This window comes from Carassius carassius, chromosome 6, assembly GCF_963082965.1.
Source record: "Carassius carassius chromosome 6, fCarCar2.1, whole genome shotgun sequence".
NCBI lineage: Eukaryota > Metazoa > Chordata > Actinopteri > Cypriniformes > Cyprinidae > Carassius > Carassius carassius.
The window spans coordinates 40121898-40139190 of NC_081760.1; the positions used below are offsets into that span (position 1 = coordinate 40121898).

The 17293-nt window shown below is 42.8% G+C and overlaps 2 protein-coding genes across 4 annotated transcripts in view; both read left to right on the forward strand.

The window, feature by feature from the left end:
• The window catches only part of LOC132142891 (NACHT, LRR and PYD domains-containing protein 3-like), a 62328-nt gene that overhangs the window by 12865 nt on the left and 32170 nt on the right, over positions 1–17293 (forward strand). For both annotated transcript variants that reach the window (XM_059553082.1, XM_059553083.1), the window contains exons 4-5: positions 3843–5681; positions 8081–8254. In XM_059553082.1, coding sequence (XP_059409065.1) covers positions 3843–5681; positions 8081–8254 — 2013 coding nt within the window. The remainder of the gene's footprint in view (positions 1–3842; positions 5682–8080; positions 8255–17293) is intronic.
• Positions 1–17293, forward strand: part of LOC132142892 (NACHT, LRR and PYD domains-containing protein 3-like) — a 125239-nt gene that overhangs the window by 10774 nt on the left and 97172 nt on the right. The gene's annotated exons all lie outside the window — the stretch shown is intronic.

The window sequence follows — 17293 nt, forward strand, 5'->3', positions numbered from 1 at the left end:
TGATCTGTATGCACAATTTTCGGAAAACCAAACGTAGAAAAAAACTTCACCAGTGCTCTAGTTACTACAGGTACTGTAATCTTCCTCAATGGAATTGCCTCCGGGAATCTAGTCGCAGTACACATTACAGTTAATAAAAACTGGTTACCGGTCTTAGACTTAGGCAAAGGGCCGACACAATCGATAATAACATGCTCAAATGGTTCTCCTATCACTGGAATAGGAACAAGTGGAGCACACGGAATGACTTGATTCGGTTTGCCCGTGATCTGACAGGTGCGGCAGGTGCGACAAAATTGTGTGACATCAGTTTTTAATCTAGGCCTAAAGAAATGTCTCAAAATTCGATGATAAGTTTTCTTAATTCCTAGATGTCCTGCCAAATCGTGATCATGAGCTAAAGATAGAACTTGCTGTCGGTAACAGGAAGGAATCACAATCTGATACACACTACCCCATTCAGAATCATCTGCAATATCAGGGCCCCACTTACGCATCAGTAAGTCGTTCTCCACATAATATGTAGCTTTCCTCTCTTGAGCGGTCTTCGGAGAAACAGCAGCAACAAAACACTTTTGAAGGCTTTTATGCTTCTTTTAGGCAGAAATAAGTCTCTCGCGAGTCACACACAGATTTATACTCAAGGAACTCGGGACAAGGGATTTCTCTACAGTTTTCCTCTCATCAGCTAAAACGTCACTTATAAAAACAGGTGCCATAAAAGATGTAGCCAAATCATCCACTGCATTTATCTTACAAGCCTGAGCTCGCGTAACCACACAAACTGGAAAAGTGTCAGGATAAGACCTCAAAAGTTCATCAGGCTGATCTGACGCAACTGGATTATCAAAAACTTCCAACAAAGGCATGATTTTCCCACCGGCTAAATCATTGCCAAGGATAAATTCTACCCCATTCACAGGCAATCGTTCACGAACGGCTACTTTCACAAAGCCTGTACACAGTTCTGATTCTAGGTGAATTTGATGCAACGGAACTTTAATGAGACCCATCTCTATTGCCTGTACTAGTACATTACTGCCACAGAAAGTATGTTCAGAAAACAGCAGTACCTCTGCACTAATAAAAGACTGCATTTCCCCAGTATCACGCAGCATTTTAACTCTTATCTGTTCCGCAGAATTCCCAGTAACGGAAATGAACCCTTCCATCAGAAAAGGTGCATAGCTAGAATCAGGCTATGTATCACTACGTTCGACTTTAACAGAATCCACCAGTTTCACAAATCCAGCACTCTTAGGTACAGAACTTGACTGTTTACATTTCAACACAAAACAATCAGCAATTAAATGCCCTGGTTTGTGGCAATAAAAACATTCTCGATCTTCCTTTGACTTTAAGTTAACTGGTTTTGGTCGTGACGAACTACTCGAATTCAGTTGAAGAGATACAGCTTTCTCAGAACGAGCAGGAATAAACACATTTGCATGCATTAATGCGAATTCATCTGCCAGGACAGACGCTTGAGACAAAGAAGTTACTTTCTGCTCATTTAAATAAACGACAACCCGCTCAGGTATACAGTTTTTAAATTCTCGCATGGTTCTAAAATCATCTGCCTTACTTGAAGTACACCACTTGTCAAATAAAATGCCTTTCTCCCGCGCAAATCCAACATATGTCTGACTGGAATTTTTCTTATGGCTTCTAAACCGTTGCCTATAGGCTTCTGGCACCAACTCATATGTACGCAAAATTGCAGCTTTCACAACCTCATAATTCACGCTATCCTCTACAGACAGCGTAGCGCAAACATCTTGAGCCTTACCGGTTAACTTGCACTGTAACAGCAAGGGCCAAACCTCTTTAGGCCAATGAAGAGTTGATGCAATCCTCTCAAACACGCTAAAATAGGAGTCAACTTCTGTTTCACAAAACTGCGGCACAAGAGAAATATGTCTACTGACCTCAAAGTTGGTCCCCACCGAGCCAGCCCCCGCCGAAGCATCAGCAGGTTGTAAGGGTTGCACAATTGGAACAGGTGTCACTTTAGCTGCACTCAATTCAAGTTCACGCAGCTTAACCTGTGTCTCCACCTCAATTTCGAGTCGGCGGACTTCAAGTCTAAACTCCATATCAGCCCGACGGTCTTCTGCCTGTTCGCGCGCCTCAATTTGGACTCGCGGTAAGCGGACTTTAAGCCACACAGCCCCTTCACCAACTACTGCAGGCAACACTAAAACACCTAGTTCCACCAACCTTTGAGACACAGTATACTTAATCTCTCTTTTTAGCCGCTGCCTCCAAACAGCAATCTGATAATGAGCAGCGATACGAAGCAACTCATCTTTTCTACATTTATTTAACTGCTCAACCGTAGGTGCACTGACAAAAGTGTCATAATCAAAATCAGCCATACTTACTCCTGAAGCTAACGTTTTAGACCCAACACACTAGTTGCTGCCTCGCACAACACTTAAAAAAAACTGAACATGGACATTCCACCATCCACACCAGCAGTAATTAATATCTCGGGAAAAATATATATAGAATTTAAAGATCCCGGACCAGCCCCCATTTAATGTTACGTACTTAAAAAGGTCTAGGGCATGTACCGCAACATTTATATATTAACGTACTGCTGAAGGTGGGGGTATGGTGGAAGAGCACATGACAGACTCTTTTGAAGGGAAAAATAAACTGGGCTTTATTCACAACAAGCCAAAAGGCCACTGGACCCAGTCAAAACAACAATAATGTGCACTTGGTACAATGTGATATTATAAACCAAATAAAACAAACAATAAATGGGAAAAGAACAAAAAGTAGTGCCAAAGGAAAGAACAAAATATAACAAAAAAATCCTTAATCTAAATCTAATCTAACCAAAACAAAAATTTAGAACATAAACCGAAATCTTCTGTGCATCCGGCACCCTAACTAAATTACCTACAAAAACAGAAATACAAGGGATGGCACTCACTTCTTACCTAGTGTGTCTAACAAATCATCTGCTACGGGTGCAGTGTATATCGCAATCTACTAACCTGCGTTCTCTTCCCAGGATGTCAGTTTTTTTTAACCGAATGAAAAGGTAGACACAAACTAATCTCGCCCATGTTAGAGAGTAACAAATAATTAGAAATACAAAGAAACAAAGCACATAGCACACAACTTAATTCGCGGGCAGAAACATAGGCAAAACTCCGTTTACGGCAAAAAACTCATTCCGCTACAAAGAGCTTGATTTACTACAGAGGAGTTCTCAATGTGCTCCGGAGAGAAAGCATGAATGAACACGTAACCCCTTTAACCAGCTGGGCAGCCTCCAATTGGCTCTGAAGCGGCGCCTTAATGATGACTGACGTCCGACTCGGCCAATCACAGCAACCTGTGAGCAGAGAGAGTAAACTAGAGACAAAGAGAAGATAATGAGCACAACAACCGACAGATCAATGAAAACAGAATACACATGGAGCGTAACAGTATCGATGCTAAGGATCTTTTCTTCTCGCCCGGTCGGGCCACTTGTTCAAATTATTACTGGCCCTGCCACACAAACATAAAATAGTTGCTCTTATTATTGTTTTTGATCTAGGTTATCTACTATACTAATAAATAAGATTATTTGACACTCAAATGTTCGATACCAATTCAATTTTACAATTCTCAACTTCAATTTTGATACCACAGCAAAAATACTAGTGTAGCAAATATAAAGTTGATGAAATGTAACCTAAATTCTAGAAAATGTGTTGTACTTCAATGTAAATATGCTGTATATAACAGGAGAATATTAAACGGACACTTCTCTCTTAAATGTGTTGCTGTTCCTTCCATGTTTTATTCACAAACATGTTTTTATGTTTGTTACCAATCAGAGACGATCAGATTCGATCCCAGGATCCTCCTCAAGCAGTGAATGATGAACTACAGAGAGTCAAAGAGCAGCACAAAACCAGCATGAAGAACAAGTATGAGAGATTATTTGAGGGACTGAAACTCCAGGAAAATGAAACTCTTCTGAACAGCATCTACACACAGCTCTACATCATAGAGGGAGAGAGAGAAGGAGTGAATGAAGAACATGAGGTTTTACAGATGGAGAAAACAGCCAGAACACAACACTCACAAGACACTCCAATCTACTGCAATGACATCTTTAAAGCCTCCGCTGAAGCAGGATGTGAGGAGAAAGAGCAGATCAAGACTGTTCTTACTAAAGGCATCGCTGGAATCGGAAAAACCGTCTCTGTGCAGAAGTTCATTCTGGACTGGGCCGAGGGAAAAGCCAATCAGGATGTAGATTTCATGTTTGTGCTTCCATTTCGAGAGCTGAACTTGATCCCAGATCATCAGTACAGTCTTCACAGACTTCTGCTGGACTTTCATCCTGAACTTCAAGATCTGGACTCACAGATTTATGAGGAGTGTAAAGTTGTGTTCATCTTTGATGGTCTGGATGAAAGCAGAATCACACTGATGTTTTCAGACGCTCAGAAAGTTTGTGATGTGACTGAGACTTCATCAGTGGCTGTGTTGATGTCAAAGCTCATGAAAGGAGAGCTGCTTCCCTCTGCTCTCATCTGGATCACCTCCAGACCAGCAGCAGCCAATCAGATCCCCTCCAAATACATCCACCGTCTGACAGAAATTCAGGGATTCACTGAGCCTCAGAAGGAGGAATATTTCAGGAAGAGAATCAGTGATGAGCATCAAGCCAGCAGAATCATCTCACACATCAGAAGAGCAAGAAGCCTCCACATCATGTGCCACATCCCCGTCTTCTGCTGGATCTCATCCACTGTGCTTCAGAAGCTCCTGGAAGAAGATCTGAGTGCAGAAATCCCTCAAACTCTGACTGAAATGTACATCCACTTCCTGCTGATTCAGATCAACATGAGGAAGCAGAAGTATGAAGAGAGAGATCCAGAGAAACTCCTGCCGTCCAACAGAGAAGTGATTGTGAAACTTGCTGAAGTGGCTTTCAAACAGCTGATGAAGGGCAATGTGATGTTCTATGAGGAGGACCTGATTGAGAGCGGCATAGACGTCACTGACGCCTCAGTGTATTCTGGGATTTGCACTGAGATCTTTAAGCAGGAATCTGTGATTCATCAGAGGAAAGTCTACAGCTTCATTCATCTGAGCATTCAGGAGTTTCTCGCTGCTTTCTATCTGCTTTACTGCTGTTTAACAAAGAACAAGAAAACACTGTGTGAATTCAGACCTGACAGATTTGATGAAGTCTCTCTGTATGATCTACTAAGATCAGCAGTAGATAAATCTCTCAAGAGTAAGAATGGACGTCTGGATCTGTTCCTGCGGTTCCTGCTGGGCGTCTCACTGGAGTCCAATCAGAGACTCTTACAGGATCTACTGACACACACAGAGAACAGCTCAAAGACCATCAGCAGAACCACACGGTATATTAAACAGAGGATCAAAGATAGTAATGATCTCTCAGCTGATCAGTCGATCAATCTGTTCCTCTGTCTGCTGGAAGTGAAAGATCAGACTCTGTCCACAGAGATTCAGGAGTTTGTGAAATCAGACAAACACTCAGAGAAGGAACTCTCTGTTGCTCACTGCTCAACAATCTCCTACATGCTTCAGATGTCAGAGGAGACACTGGATGAACTGAACACCATGAAATACAACACATCCGATGAGGGGAGAAGAAGACTGATACCAGCTGTGATCAACTGCAGAAAAGCTCTGTGAGTGTTTCATCATCAACTAAAGGATCATATTTAATAATGAATCTGACTCCTTTAAAACAAATGTTCCTGAATGAGAGATTTTCTCCTGAATAACAGGCCAGAATCTTAAAGGAGTCCCAACATGTGTTTTTAATCCAGTAGATATTAGAGTAAAAGGTAAAAACAACCCCGTCACATGAGAAACTGGTTCATTAAATCAGCAGCAGCTGCAGCAAAGAGACGCTCCACACATTGATCAGTAAAGCTGACATTCACACATTTCACTCTCAATCAAGACACAACCATGATATCAACTACTGCTAATTTTAATAACTATAATAACATTTAATCTGCAGTAATTATTGATCATAAATGCTGAATGTTGCAGCTGTTTGACTGCTGTTACAGTGAACTATCACAGTGAAGACAGAGCTTGAAGTCTGCTTACTCTTTACTGTACAGCACTAGACACTATTTTACATTATTATACATTTAAAGAGCTCTGCATTATGACATAAAATAAATCAAACCATAGAAAAGGTGGATGAGTGTGAATTGGTAATATTATGAGTGATATAGGTCTAGTTTTCTAACACATATTTACTATTGGCGACTCGACTCGACTCGGCTCATTTTTCGCTCCGTTTTCCATTGCAGATAGTACCTCCACAATAGTACCTGGTTGTCATAGCGACGCTGCAGGAAACTTTATTTTATCTTATGGCAGGAATACAGTGAAATACAGTGTAAATATGAAGCAGTGCTGTGTAGCGTACAGTAAAACAGAAGCACATGCACACAGTCTGGAGATTTACTGCTGCTTGAATTTGTTCTGAATCACAAACACAGAACTTCAGACCTGCTCCGTTTACTTCACTGAAAAAATGATTTTCTTAGTATTTTTGTCTTATTTTCTAGAACAAATATCTAAACTTTCCTGAATCAAGATCAATCTACTTGAGAAGCAAAATATTTTACATTTTAAATATTGTTTTCTGAAAAAAATAAAAATAAAAAAAATAACTGAAACTGTGTTTATAGTACAATGATGTCATATATACACAAATATTAGTGATGGAGGAATATTGATTATTTTAATAACTGATATTAGGGCTAGGCGCATGGAGATAGAAGTGTTGAATAATTCCAAAGAAACAGATTATGATCCAGAAATAAATGTAAAAAGATTAAAAGTTCATCACAGTTTCTGACAGGAAACATGTTCAGAGGATATTTCTGACTTCTTTAAACAGTAAGAGAGAGAGATTTCTTGTGAAAGTGGCTTGATCTTTTCGACAGCTGTGTTGCTGTAACCTGTTTCATCAAACCATCAAACTTTCAGTGAAGATTCAAGCAGGACTTTCCTGTAAAAACACATCATGAGAAAACAGCAAACGCATTACATTAGAGTCCCATCAGATGTCAGGTTATCAGAATTATTAATGTTTTTGTCGTGATCTAGAATAGGTTATTATGAAATACTTTCTGAAAGTGCTATTTTTAGTCTTTTATAGTGAGTAATGAATCTGCAGTAAAGGACACACATCTCATCAGTGCCTCATTACAACCCATGATTTTAAACATGTTTATTGTGTGTAATAATCTGTATTTTGCTCTATTAATTTCTGTGAACTAATGCAAAACCTATACTTTAAACATTAATGCAGTCACTCACAGACATAATAATTAATTCCACAGAACTGTAAATTCATAGATGATGATTAATAGTCAAATAAATAGTAAATGTTAATATAATTTCATGACTCTTAAACAATCATTTAAAGATCTTCAGCAGCTGACAGAGAATTCAATTCATCTGTTTTATCCCATCATGCTCTCATTCAGGACTCTTTTATTTCATTAAGCTAATTTGAAAGGATTTGATTTCCACATACGTGACTCAGTGAATTCATCTCTGTCTCTTACTGTGAAGATTAAACTACATATCAAGCATTTATTCAACACGTCTCGTTTGATCTTGAATGACTGTGACCTTGATTAAAGTTAATAAAGTTAATAAAGCAAAGCAAGTTACTGTTCCTGTGAACACCACTGACTCAAACTAATGCAGCTGAAGCAGCAAATAAAGAGAAACGACAAATATTGATCACATTAACAATACAGCAGGAAGGATTTAATCCTGTTCAACTGTCTGGAGTCTCTCAAAACTTTTATTTTTATACCTCCAGAAAACATTGCTACATTTAGCAGAATGTTAAATATTGATGAGTTGAATAAACAGTCAGGAGCTCATCTGATCTCAGATATGAATCAATCTGAAAGATTATAAAACATCATATTGTGATTCAGTGTTCAGATTATGTCATCCTCCGTTCCCTGAGGACAGAAAACTGACAACACTCTGTAAATGTCTTTATTGTTTTGTTATTTCTTAAATTGTATTTAATCTCTTCTAGATTTTCTGGCTGTGGTCTCTCAGAACAGCATTGTGAAATTGTGTCTTCAGCTGTACAATCCTCAAACTGTGTCCTGAGAGAGCTGGATCTGAGGAACAATGACCTGCAGGACTCTGGTGTAAAGATTATTTCTGATGGACTGAAGAGTCCAAACTGTCAGCTGCAGATACTGAGGTATTAAGAACATATAAGAGATCATTTACAGCAGGGCTCTGAACCGGTTCAAGGAATGAAAACGAAAACTGGAAACGAACAAAATTTTGACAGGAACAGAAACAGAAACGAAATCTAATTTTATAGAATCGAAAATTTGAAATGGTCATTAACCGGTTAATAACGTTATTTTATCGTTCCATTTAATATTTGAAATTGGATGGCAATGAATCATGAATTCCAGAAGTATGGCATATGCAAATGTGACGCTGAAGCCAGCGAGTGAAATGGCTGCTCAGGTCTGAACTCATCATAGATCAGTCTCAATGGCACTGCACCGCACCGCACTTAGAGTTTATCTGAAGATAGTGTGAGATGAATTCAACAGATCACACATCTGCAGCGCTTCTGTGAATAGAGAAAACAGAAAAACTAACCCCTATAGGCTTACATAAAGAGGAATATAGGCATATACACTAAATATATTTCACTTAAATCATATTGACTGATTAACGAAACGAAAGAAAAAGTGTTCTATGGTTCATTGTGACACGTTCCAAAGTTTTCGGAAAGGAAAACGAAACTGCAGCGAGAAGTTTTCTTTATTATGCAAAAGCTGACAGTTTTGAATAATGTCTTGCTTCTATATAACCAATCAGCTTTGGTATTGTCACGGTGCATGGATCGGCTGTGTTCTCAGGTCCTGTGATTTGGTGTCTTTCATGTGGTTACATCATGCTCATTGGAATCAGCTGCTAATCAGTCCCCGCACCAGGTGTCTCACATTACCGTCAGCTACATATACTCACCTCATTCTCTCCTTCCTTGTCTGATAGTTGTTCCGGATGTTGGACTGTCTTGTTGGGTTGTCTTGGTCTTGTTCATGTTGGATTGTTTATTTCGCCGTTGATCGTCACTGGATTGTATTCATCACGGGAGATTCACGCCACGTCATCACCAGCCATCAAGCCACTGCGCCACCCAGCCGAGAGATAACATCATCACCCACGGAGTTCATCATTGTCTTCACGGAGTTTGTGTTCACCGTATTTGTCGTCAATAAATATATGTTCACACTGCTTTTGCTTCTTATCACATTCATTATCATCACAGAACTATCAGACCACTTATGGAAGCAGCAGGCTCCACCCCACTCACGGCTGAGGAGGCTTTACGTTCCTGCATCTCTCGGCTGGAGACCCAGGAGAAGAGCTCGGCGGATACGGGAACAGCGATCCGAGCTCTTGTGGCGCAGGTATCTGAGCTCACCCAGCGGATGCAGAACTGGCAACAACCCACTGCGCCAACCCCACCACCCATGCCGCCCGCCCACCAGGAACCATCCGGGGCTGCCCAGTCACCCGAACCCCGCCTTCCCCCACCAGAGCTTTACAGCGGTGAGCCAAACTTCTGCCGGGCTTTCCTCACTAGATGCTCCATGCACTTTTCATTGCAACCTCGCACGTTTACCAGTGAGGTAAGCAAAGTGGCGTTCGCGCTCACACTGTTAAGGGGGAAGGCGGCACTGTGGGGCACGGCGGTATGGGAGAACCAAGATCCGTGTTGTGCCTCGTTCTCGGCGCTCTCCGCCGAGATAAAGCGGGTGTTTGACCGCGCGGCCACTGGAAGAGAGGCCGCGCGGCGTTTGACGGATCTCAAACAGGGGGAGAGATCCGTCTCAGACTTTTCTATCGAGTTTCGCACCCTGGCGGCGGAGTGCCGATGGAACGAGGAGGCGCAGTGGGACATGTTCCTGCATGGGCTGGCTGACCGTGTCCAACGTGAGATCTATGCCCTGGATCTACCCGCTGATCTCAACGGCCTCATCGATCTGGCACTACGGGTAGACGCTCGACTCTCCCGAACCGAGCGGTGGTGTTTAACCGCTCGGTTTCCCCCTGGGGAGGGACCTCCAGTTCGAGCCAGTGGCAACGACGCGGTCGGCCCATTCCAGGATCACGAGCCCATGCAGGTGGGTCGAGCTCGGTTGACTCGGGAGGAGAGGGAGAGGCGGAGATCTCACGGCCTTTGCCTGTACTGCGGGGCGGCATTTGATTGACATTTCGCCTTTAGCTGCCCGGTAAAAGGACCAGCCCGGCAGTAAGGAAGGGGCTACTGTCGGGTGGGATCTCCGCTATCAAGTCCTCGTTCAGATCTACCTCCACGCTCCTCCCGGTCAGGCTTAGATGGCATCGTTTGGACCTGCACTGCACTGCACTGTTGGATTCAGGGGCTGAAGGTAACTTTATGGATTCTACTTTTGCGCATCAAAATCATGTTCCCCTCCTCTCCCTCACCAGTTCTATTGCAGTCCACGCACTCAATGGTCAGATGCTTCCCACCATCACCACCATCACGGAACCCATCACTCTCACGGTATCTGGTAACCACCGTGAGAGCATCTCCTTTTACATCCTGGACTCATCCCACGCACCCGTGGTCTTAGGACATCCCTGGCTCATCAAACACAACCCCCGGATTGATTGGCAGCTGAAATCGGTGTCTGAGTGGAGCATTAAATGTCATGAGTCTTGTCTTGTGTCTGCCTGTCCGTCTGTATCTGAGTCTGTGTTGCAGGAGAAGGCGGCGGATCTGTGTAACGTGCCCGCGGAGTACCTCGACCTGAAGGAAGTGTTCAGTAAGTCTCGGGCTGCTTCTCTCCCTCCTCATCGTCCCTATGACTGTGCTATAGAATTACTGCCAGGTACGTCTCCGCCTAAGGGCAAGTTATACTCACTTTCTATTCCTGAGAGAGAGGCTATGGAGAAATACATTTCTGATTCTCTAGCAGCCGGGTTCATTCGATCCTCCTCTTCTCCAGCGGGGGCGGGGTTCTTTTTTGTGGGGAAGAAAGATGGATCTCTGCGACCTTGTATTGATTACCGAGGGCTGAATAATATCACGATAAAGAATACTTATCCTTTGCCGTTGATATCTTCAGCCTTCGAGAGGTTGCAGGGAGCATTGATCTTCACTAAATTGGACTTAAGAAACGCTTATCATTTGGTTCGCATCAGGAGGGGAGATGAATGGAAGACTGCCTTTAATACCCCCAGGGGGCACTTTGAGTACTTGGTCATGCCCTTCGGCTTGTCCAACTCCCCAGGTGTCTTTCAGGCACTCGTTAATGATGTGTTGAGAGATATGGTCGATCAGTTCATATATGTCTACCTGGACGACATATTGATTTTTTCTTCTTCTCTCCAGGAACATGTTCAACACGTCAGACGAGTGCTTCAGAGGCTGTTAGAGAATGGGCTTTTTGTCAAGGCGGAGAAATGCGACTTTCATGCACAGTCTGTTCCTTTTCTAGGGTACATCGTGTCAGCCGAGGGTATGCGCATGGATCCCGAGAAGATCAAGGCTGTGGTAGATTGGCCAAGTCCAGATTCCCGTAAGGCCCTACAAAGGTTTCTGGGGTTCGCCAATTTTTACCGGCGTTTTATTCGCAATTACAGCCAACTAGCCGCGCCTCTGACTGCCTTGACCTCTCCCAGAACGGCGTTCAGGTGGTCAGACGCAGCGGAAGCTGCGTTTGCCAACCTCAAACGCCGCTTTGTTTCAGCCCCCATCTTTGTTACCCCTGATCCGTCACGTCAGTTCGTGGTAGAGGTCGACGCGTCAGAGGTGGGGGTAGGTGCGGTGCTTTCACAGCGCTCACCCTCGGACGACAAGATGCATCCCTGCGCGTTTTTCTCTCATCGTTTGTCGCCAGAGTCAAATTACGATATTGGTAACAGAGAGCTGTTGGCAGTCAAGCTGGCATTGGAGGAATGGCGTCATTGGTTGGAGGGGTCAGGGGTACCCTTCATGGTTTGGACCGATCATAAGAATCTAGAATACATCAGAACTGCCAAAAGACTAAACTCTAGGCAGGCTAGGTGGGCACTTTTTTTCGGACGTTTTGATTTTACACTTTCGTACCGCCCGGGTTCCAAAAACATCAAACCCGATTCTTTATCTCGAATTTTTGACCGCTCCGATCGCCCGTCCACTCCCGAGAGTATTTTTTCTGAGACACTTATTGTTTCTACTCTCAGTTGGGAGGTCGAATCGAAGGTAAAGACAGCCTTACATGGGGTAACGCCTCCGGCCGGTTGCCCACCTAACCGTTTGTTTGTGCCAGAAAGTCTTCGGTCCGAAGTTATCCAATGGGGTCATTGTTCCAATGTGGCATGTCATCCAGGGGTAAGTCGCACCTTACATTTGGTCAAGCAAAGATTTTGGTGGCCACTCATGGCTCGTGATGTTCGCAGTTTTGTTTTGGCTTGCTCAGTTTGTGCCACTGGTAAGACTTCTAACAGACCCCCAGATGGGCTCCTACAACCGCTGCCAATCCCTTCGAGACCCTGGTCCCACATTGCGCTAGATTTTGTCACCGCCCTCCCACCCTCTCTGGGTAACACGGTAGTTTTGACCGTGGTGGACCGGTTCTCGAAGGCGGTTCATTTCATCCCCTTGCCCAAGTTACCTTCAGCCAAGGAGACAGCGGTAACAGTCATTGATCACGTCTTTCGGTTACATGGCCTCCCGATAGACGTGGTCTCTGACAGAGGACCCCAGTTTGTGTCCAAATTTTGGCGAGAGTTTTGTAAACTTCTGGGTGCCACTGTTAGTCTCTCTTCGGGGTTCCATCCTCAAAGCAATGGGCAAACTGAGAGAGCCAACCAAGATTTGGAGAGAACACTACGATGTATGGTCGCTCGGAATCCTTCCTCCTGGTGTCAGCAGCTGTCGATGGTGGAGTACGCACACAATTCCTTACCAGTGTCTGCCACGGGCCTGTCCCCATTTGAATGTAGTATAGGGTACCAGCCACCTATTTTTCCCAGTCTGGAATCCGAAGTCGCGGTCCCTTCCGCTCACGCCTTCGTCCAGAGGTGCCGTCGCACATGGACCAGAGCCCGTGAGACTCTGGTCCAGGTGGGAGCGCGCACCAAGGCCAAAGCCGATCGCCACCGGTCGAGGCCTCCCGTATACGTCGTTGGTTCCAAAGTGTGGCTTTCTACCAAGAACATTCCTCTCCGATCCGTTGCTAATAAACTTGCTCCCAAATTTATTGGCCCGTTTTCTGTCACCAAGATCATTAGTCCGGTGGCAGTCCGCCTCAATCTTCCTCCAGCGTACAGGAGGATTCATCCCGTGTTCCATGTATCAAAAATTAAACCTGTATTTTTTGCTCGTATTAATCCGCCTGCCCCGGTTCCCCCACCGCCGCGGCTCGTAGACGGGGAACCAACCTATTCGGTCAATCGTATTCTGGACTCTAGATGCAGGGGACGCGGATTCCAGTACTTGGTGGACTGGGAAGGTTACGGTCCGGAGGAGAGAAGTTGGGTTCCTGCTAGAGATATATTGGATCACTCTCTTATTGATGATTTCAATCAACAGGTACAGGAGGCTGGGAACGTCAGGGGACGTTCCTAAGAGAGGGGGTACTGTCACGGTGCATGGATCGGCTGTGTTCTCAGGTCCTGTGATTTGGTGTCTTTCATGTGGTTACATCATGCTCATTGGAATCAGCTGCTAATCAGTCCCCGCACCAGGTGTCTCACATTACCGTCAGCTACATATACTCACCTCATTCTCTCCTTCCTTGTCTGATAGTTGTTCCGGATGTTGGACTGTCTTGTTGGGTTGTCTTGGTCTTGTTCATGTTGGATTGTTTATTTTGCCGTTGATCGTCACTGGATTGTATTCATCACGGGAGATTCACGCCACATCATCACCAGCCATCAAGCCACTGCGCCACCCAGCCGAGAGATAACATCATCACCCACGGAGTTCATCATTGTCTTCACGGAGTTTGTGTTCACCGTATTTGTCGTCAATAAATATATGTTCACACTGCTTTTGCTTCCTATCACATTCATTATCATCACAGGTATGACCATCGCATTGACACCATCATTTTGCTTTATTAAAGCCCTGTACATTAACAAAATAAAATAGAGTTAAAGAAACAAATAAAAATTTAGACTGCTCCTTTGTTCAACGTTGCGTTCAGAGTGACCGCGCCTCACTGTGCTGATAAAGCCGATGTGAAGGTTGATGTTTTATGTAGAAGTACAAACACTATATAATAAATAATATTTTAGCATCCAGATACGTCGGGAACATGGAAACATCTGGATTCGAGCCGGATGAGAGATGGGCATCAGCTTCAGCTTGAATTAATTTGTTTTTGGATTGACGTTTTTATAGCCTAAACTTGTTTTGTTTTCGAGAGAAACTAAGAGCTGTTTTTATAATCTTTGAAAACATTTTGCTTTAGACTAAAGCCATTTTAGCCTTCATTATTTCATAAAAGTAATAGGGCTAATAAAATGCAATTCCGCAACTTTTTTTTTTTTTCACTTTCAAAAGGCAATCGTTCATCCTTGTTTTTGTTTTTTTTGTTTTTTTTTTTACAATGCAGCAAATATTTATTAAATATCTTTAAAAAACTTTGATGTCTTTAAAGTGTTGATAGATTTTTTTTCTTTTTTTTGTAGCCTACATTTGGCCAAAATCTAGGAAAGATGATTAACCACAGCGGGTTATTGACTAACGTTAGATCTCTATTTCTTCTTTTTTTTTTTTGAGTAAATAAAACGCTGTACTTTATTATTATTACATTACTATTATTGTAGGGAGTGAAACTTAAGGTTAAAATTAATGTTCTATAACTTTAAATAATATATAAAGGTAATATCGCTAGAACATAAGCGCGGGAGAGAATAGTCTGTGCGCAGTTATGAGAGAGAGAGAGAGAGAGAGAGAGAGAGAGAGAGAGAGAGAGAGAGGTAGAAACAGAGAGGTAGAGAGAGAGAGGTAGAGGTAGAGATAGGGCTGTCGCGGTTAATAAATTTCCGCTGCGGTTATTATGGGTGGCTCAATAGAGCGATATGCGGTATTACCGCCATTTTTTTTTTTTTTTTTTTACATACCTAATTTATCCTGATTTTGCTGCATACAAAGCTCTATCGTTGAGTTATGTAGCATATATTGTTGCTTTTTTAACTGACAGAAAGACACGTTTTTGTTTCTTGTTAAATGCCAAACAGCAACCAGAACATGTGTTTTCCAATCATTTTTTTTTAAGAAATCAAAGAGTTCTAACATGTATTACACGTATTTGCTCGCGACTTTGGACAGCAGCGGAAATCTAGACTGATTATCCCGTCACCACTGGCCCACCAGTACAGTGAATTCGCTTTGGAGTCGATGCTCTACTCAAGCAGATAGCGTCTGTGTGAGCTCGTAATCTGCTCATGCTCTCTTGGGTATGGGCACTGACGCGGAGGTTATCCGTGACTTCATCAGGTATGCATGTTACTTTCACGGCTGTATTTTACAGATTTCGCAAAGGCTTCAGCCCTGAGCCCTGAATATGAATGCCACTCTAATAACACGTTAAGACTTTTCCTCCCATACCGTTAAATGAAAACGCTTAATGAGGCTTAATGTACTAAGACAGTGATTTTTAAAAACCAAACTCACTAAACATTATACTAATAAAGTATACGATGTACAAAAAAAACAGATGATCCCTGATTATGAATGCAAGATGTATTGCCGCGTCACAGGTACCTTTTTGCAGCTAATTTTGCATATCGGCTCATGTATATTCGCTGGCTCGCCCTTTTCATTGGGTTGAAAGCCAAAATGTTCCCAAACTGGAGACGTGACATTAGGTTTTGGGACGAGATCGAGCGCCTCCCATCATTTCAGCTGGCCTATTCAAAACAAATGGTGCACCATAAAGCTACAATGGCTCGCGAGAAAATTACAGTCGTAACCATATTGTATCATTAATTTATTTAACATTGAATGCACAGTGACAAATTGAAAAAAACAAGAAGGCAACAGCCTCATAAAAAAAAAAAAAAACTGCGGTTGCCGCGGTTTCTGTGGTTGCTATTTTTCCTCTGCGGTTTGCTTGTCAATAGCGCGGTATTGCAATATTGCGGTTATCGCGACAGCCCTAGGTAGAGAGAGAGAGAGACAGAGAGAGAGAGAGACAGAGAGAGAGAGAGAGACGTTTTATATATGTTTATACAAAAAATATATTTTTGTCAATTATTTTTCCATTTCTTTTTTCAAAAACCAACCATTGTCACATAAACACACAGAAAAATATAAATAAATAAATAAATAAATAACACAACGTTTAATTTATTGCTACCACCAATATAAAAAAAATTAAGAATTAGATTTTTCTCATGATCCATACTACAGTCGTTGCCAAAAGTTTTGAGAATTACAAAAATATTAGTTTTCAAAAAGTTTGCTGCTAAACTGCTTTTAGATTTTTGTTTCAGTTGTTTCTGTGATGTACTGAAATATAATTGCAAGCACTTCATACGTTTCAAAGGCTTTTATCGACAATTACATGACATTTATGCAAAGAGTCAATATTTGCAGTGTTGACCCTTCTTTTTCAGGACGTCTGCAATTCGACTGGGCATGCTCTCAATCAACTTCTGGGCCAAATCCTGACTGATAGCAACCCATTCTTTCATAATCACTTCTTGGAGTTTGTCAGAATTAGTGGGTTTTTGTTTGTCCACCCGCCTCTTGAGGATTGACCACAAGTTCTCAATGGGATTAAGATCTGGGGAGTTTCCAGGCCATGGACCCAAAATTTCAACATTCTGGTCCCCGAGCCACTTAGTTATCACTTTTGCCTTATGGCACGGTGCTCCATCGTGCTGGAAAATGCATTGATCTTCACCAAACTGTTGTTTGATTGTTGGAAAAAGTTGCTGTTGGAGGGTGTTTTGGTACCATTCTTTATTCATGGCTGTGTTTTTGGGCAGAATTGTGAGTGAGCCCACTCCCTTGGATGAGAAGCAACCCCACACAAGAATGGTGTCAGGATGCTTTACTGTTGGCATGACACAGGACTGATGGTAGCGCTCACCTTTTCTTCTCCGGACAAGCCTTTTTCCAGATGCCCCAAACAATCGGAAAGGGGCTTCATCGGAGAATATGACTTTACCCCAGTCCTCAGCAGTCCATTCACTATACTTTCTGCAGAAGATCAATCTGTCCCTGATGTTTTTTTTGGAGAGAAGT